This window comes from Musca vetustissima, unplaced genomic scaffold (assembly GCF_032173495.1).
Source record: "Musca vetustissima isolate MV318-11 ecotype Yass unplaced genomic scaffold, APGP_CSIRO_Mvet_v1 utg68072, whole genome shotgun sequence".
NCBI lineage: Eukaryota > Metazoa > Arthropoda > Insecta > Diptera > Muscidae > Musca > Musca vetustissima.
Genome location: NW_026884598.1, coordinates 30,906 through 36,395, shown reverse-complemented (window position 1 = coordinate 36,395; position 5,490 = coordinate 30,906). Strand labels below are relative to the sequence as shown.

Genomic DNA, 5,490 nt, shown 5'->3' with positions numbered 1-5,490 from the left:
TAAAATAGGTCCACATTGATGTATACGAAGTTTTGTGAAAATCGGTTAAGAATTGGATATATCTCCCTTATACGGATTTTTTGGTAAATGGTCCACCAAACTCCCAAGTTTTGTCCGATTGATACAAAATTTTGCACAACGTATTGAGATAGGTCCTTACTAATGTATATGACGTTTTGTGAAAATCGGTTCTGATTTAGATAGGGCTCCAATATATAGTTTCTTCCGATTTATATATACACGAGACAAAATTGTGAACAGCGCTCTGTGCTGCAGCATACCAAACGGTATATGCCGTTTCTCAATTAGGTCCAGATTTACATATAGTTCCACATACATTATTTTGTTCGATTTCATACAAATGGTACACAAAAGAATCCGATTGAAACAATTTTTCATAGATTTTAGAATGTATGTGTGTAGATCACACATTTAGTTTCGCCCAATTTCATTTCAATGGTCCTCTAAAAATTATATGTCTGTTCTGTCTGGATTTATTAAAGAATATTTTTTCAAGGCCTTGGACAAGGCGTGGATTTTTTTTAAAGAATATTTTTTTCAAGGCTTTAGGCAAGGCGTGGATATTTTTAAAGAACATTTTTTTCAAGGCCTTAGGCAAGGCGTGGATGTTTTTAAAGAATATTTTTTCAAGGCCTTAGGCAAGGCTTGGATTATTTACTTTTCCCTTGAGTAATTTTCTTTCTTCTTTTTCTATTTCAGACACTTATCACCTGCCTTCTACTGTGTTTATTGGCTGCGCCAAACATTTTGGCGGATGAGGAGAGCTCAACGGAAACCAATGAGATCATACCACGCGAGGCCATACAAAAATTAGATATATCTGTAAGACAAGCCCTATTACGTGCCATAGATAAACTGGAACAAGAAGAAGCTCAGGCGGCCGATGATGACGATGGCGAGGAACAATCTGAAGATGACACTCAGCAAAGAGGTGATGATGCTGCCACCACACCCAGTCCCACCCTATCACACATTACAATACAAAGTACAACGGCACTACCATTGGTAACACAAACCAAAGATGAAATTCTTGAAGAAAGTACGGGGGCCACAGATGGTATTTTGCCATCGGTGCAATTCTTTACGGCGACCTATGATGAGAATCATGCCCAGGAACAACCATTATTGGCATTTATAAATAAAACAAAATCATTGAGGAAATCACAGAAGCTTAACTTCGGCGCCCCAGTTATTGTGACATATAATTCCGCTGCAGACGATACAAATTCAAATCATCAAACTGCCCGCAGTGTTGGCCATAGTTTGCAATCTAATGAAATTTCATCGAACAGTCTGGATGAAATTAAATTTGAAATACGCAATTCGAAACTGAAAGCTAGTACGACCAGCACCACAACAACAACGACGACTACGACAACACCACGTCCCCGAACGACCACAAGACGTACTACAACCACAACGACAACAACTACAACGACCACACCCAGACCAACCCACAACGAAGATGGTGAAAATATTGAAATTGTCGATAAGAATGATATTCGGATACAGGCGGCACCTTTGGTCACCGCATTTACTGTCAATGTAGATGAATTGGGTGCTCCCAAACAGGTTGTTCCCATCATTGATGCCATACCACCAACAACTGTTGCTTCGTTGCCTCAATCGCCGCTAAGTTTTGGTCCCACAATTACGAAGTTAAATGTCCTAAAAACGGAGTTGCCAAAATCCAGCAGCAATACTAATAATAATTTTCTTGCCAATCCTCCACCAACTCAGCCGACATATAGTTCTACAACAACAACCATTGTAAATAGATTTTTAAATGCTCTACCAACATCGGGTCATTATATTACGGTAAGAATTATTTTCGGTGTATAATTTATTTTAAGTTCGTAAAATACACTAATCTTTAACTCGAGGTCATCATCTCTCCTTTGAGTGCTTTAATTGACAAAATAGAAGAAAAAAAATAAAAATTAGTAAAAGAAGTTCAACAGTCACACGGGCCGACTATATGATACCCTATATCGGACGATACCTAAAATTGGACGAAAGTATATAATGGAGCTCTATCTATATCAGATTCGATTTCAATGAAACTTAACATACTATATCCTAGGCTCGTTTCCATAAGTTACGCCAAATGTTGTCTCAATAAGGCAAACCGTGGAAATTTGGTGTACCATTTACATAAAATCGGAAGAAAATATATATGGGAGCTATATCTATATCCGATCCGATTTTCACCAATTTCAATTGGGTTCGTTCTTGGGTCAAATAAATGAGCTGTGCTAAAATTCATCTCATCCGGATCATAAATGCGACCTGTACTCTGTTTATAATTTAACATCGACAGACAGAAGGACGAACTGAAAGGGGATCATGGGTCCATTTTTTTCCTTTTGTCTGTTACAAAAGTAATATTTATATCTGTCTCCTCAGTCTTGTGAAGGATATAAATATTAGGGTACGCGAAGGATTCACCATTCTATTCATAAATGTTGGCACTTTGTGGAAGAGGTACCGGAAATGTCCCTTCGAGACATTTGGTGGGTTTGGACCAACATTCCCCATCTTCGATCCTGATTTGGGGGTGAAAGAAACGCAACGATGTCCAAAGTTTAGGTGAAATCGTTTACTTCCGTCAAGAGCTATCGTGCACACCAGTCACACGAATGGACTCCAAATTGTCTGAAACGGACTTGGTCCCATGAAAATGGGATCTTAAACTATTCTTTCGATTAGGAGAAGGTTGTAGAAGCAAAGTGTATCTACCCTATCAGTCTTTCAAAATTCGCAAGGCTGAGGGTATAAAACACCCAGTGGCTACAGAACAAAGAATGCCAGGTTTTCTGCTTTTGTTTCAGGATTTCGGACTCAATGTTCTTTAAAATCGCATTGTAAGATCTATGAACCGTCTTTATAAACTCCCCGTCCTTCAGCCCTGTGTCTCAGTGCATGAATATAGATTTCAGGCCCTTATCCATAGACTTCGGACCCTCAACTTCTCTATAAAGACTTCAAGTACTTCAGCTTATCTTCCTAGACTTCCTTCCACTTATAGAGGGGACTCCCTTCATGTATAGATACAGACTTCCCTCAGCTCCTTTTTTAAAGATTTCCTTCACCTCATCTATAAAGACTCTCTTCAGCTCGTCTATAAAGACTCCTTTCAGCTCGTCTATAAAGACTCCCTTCAGCTCGTCTATAAAGACTCCCTTCAGCTCGTCTATAAAGACTCCCTTCAGCTCGTCTATAAAGACTCCCTTCAGCTCTTCTTTAAAAACTCCCTTCAGCTCGTCTATAAAGACTCCCTTCAGCTCGTCTATAAAGACTCCCTTCAGCTCGTCTATAAAGACTCACTTCAGCTCGTCTATAAAGACTCCCTTCAGCTAGTCTATAAAGACTCCCTTCAGCTAGTCTATAAAGGCTCCCTTCAGCTAGTCTATAAAGACTCCCTTCAGCTCGCCTATAAAGGCTCCCTTTAGCTCGTCTATAAAGACTCCCTTCAATCTAAAGTTCGTATATAAAGAATCCTCTTCAGACTCCCTTCAGCTCGTCTATAAAGACTCCCTTCAGCTCGTCTATAAAGACTCACTTCAGCTCGTCCATAAAGACTCCCTTCAGCTCGTCTACAAAGACTCCTTTCAGATACATCCTTCAACTATAGAGACTCTATTCAGCTCCCTTCAGCTTGTCGATAGAAACCCCTTTCAGCTCGTCTAAAGATACTTCAATCTGCACTTCTGTAAATATTCCCTCCGGCTCTTTTATAAAGTCTCACACTTCTCAACCTATCCATTTAATTTGTTTATCCCCTTGACTGACATCGAACACTTTAATAAATATTTATCGATTTTCTGTCACTTTAAATTCGAAGCTAATATATTTCCCTTCCCTAACATTTCCTTCCTTGTCTACACATTTTTCAACTTTTCATTTCCTTTTTATTTTTCTTTTGCCTTACAGAAACAACCATTGACCTCAAATGTCAACCAACAACTACAGCAGCAGCAACAACAACAACAACAACATCAACAGCCACTCAATAATCCCAACGATTATTTACTGGAAAAACAACGTGAATTGGAACAACAAATTTTACAGTTGAAAATCCAAGCACAACAACAACAAGAATTGATATTAAGGCAATTGAAATTGCTGGAAGAACAGACCCGGCAAAGAGGTCAATCAACCAATAACATACCCATTCAGACATCAGCAAATGGCCAAACACTGCAACAACAGCAGGTGGCTGTGGCACCAACCGCACAGCATGAGACAAGCTTTACGATACGTCCCTCCATTGAATTTATACCCAGTACCCAAACGAAAATGTCACCATTGTTTCCAACATTTCCGCAGGACCAACAGTTACCATTAAGGGAATCCAATGGCAAATTTATACCTGGTGTTAATAATAAAAATTATCAATTTGCCCCAAATAATGGTTTGACACCTCCGTCAGCTCTACCACTGCAACAGCCATCACAACAAGTATCAGCTGCCAATAATCCCATACAACAAATATTCCACAATTTACAACAAAAAATTCAAATTGCCCAACAACAACAGCAGCAGCAACAACAACAGCAACAGAGTCAAAGTATTTCCAGTATATCGAGCATACAAATACAACCCTCCAATCAATTGACAATTGTGCCCACCTTTGCCCCAGCCTTACCAGAACCACCAGCAGAATTGTCATTGGTGCAGGCATTGCCACAAAGGAACTATCAACAATTTCAACAGAATGCTCCCCAACTGCCACAATATGTCAGCAATGCCATACTGGATCGTTATCAACAGCAGCAACAACAACAACAGGAGCAACCCTCAGGTCAACACCGAGCACGCTTTTTCCGTCAAGAAGTGAATACCGGGAATTTTGGTATAAATCAAGTGCAGACCAATCCCAGTCACATTTTCTCGCAATTCAATCAGCAGCAGCAACAACAACAGCAGCAGAATCAACAACAACAAAATTATGAGTCTCAGAATTTTTATCGCCAGCACTTGAATCCAGACATCAGTAATCAATTGCAACAAAATGCCCAAAATTATTATCAGCAACAACAACAACAGCAGCAGCCGTCTTCAGCATCAGGTAATGTCGCACATAGATTAAGTCCCGTTTTAAATAATTTAGAAGAATTTAAAATAATCAATAAAATTTTAGCTCTTAATCATGGCATAAATAATTATGTTTCCCAACAACAACAACCACACCACCATCAGCAGCACCAGTCTACATCACCGCTGGCAACAGCATCTTCATCGGCACGTTTCTTCTGAGACATAACAGCAACAGCAACATAAACCCCAATCAACGTTTATTGTCACAAACTGTCTTCAGCACATTTCCCCCATTAATTGAATGGCACCTTCAACACCTTGCCTTCTTCTGGTTGATGTGGAATTTACACCTACAGATGCTCTAATTTCTATCCATATCCCCTGCGTATCCTCTATAAGCACTTTGTATAATAAACACCGTAATTTCTG

At 39.5% G+C, this 5,490-nt stretch overlaps 1 protein-coding gene across 1 annotated transcript; it reads left to right on the top strand.

Annotated features, from left to right (window-relative positions):
- Window positions 1–720: 720 nt before the first annotated feature.
- Window positions 721–5,280, top strand: LOC133331635 (putative mediator of RNA polymerase II transcription subunit 12; the record flags this gene model as incomplete). Its single annotated transcript, XM_061540016.1, has 3 exons — window positions 721–1,839; window positions 3,955–4,482; window positions 4,564–5,280. Coding segments are annotated over 3 exons (2,364 nt in total), but the record flags the coding sequence as incomplete, so codon positions are not given.
- Between the last annotated feature and the right edge of the window lie 210 nt (window positions 5,281–5,490).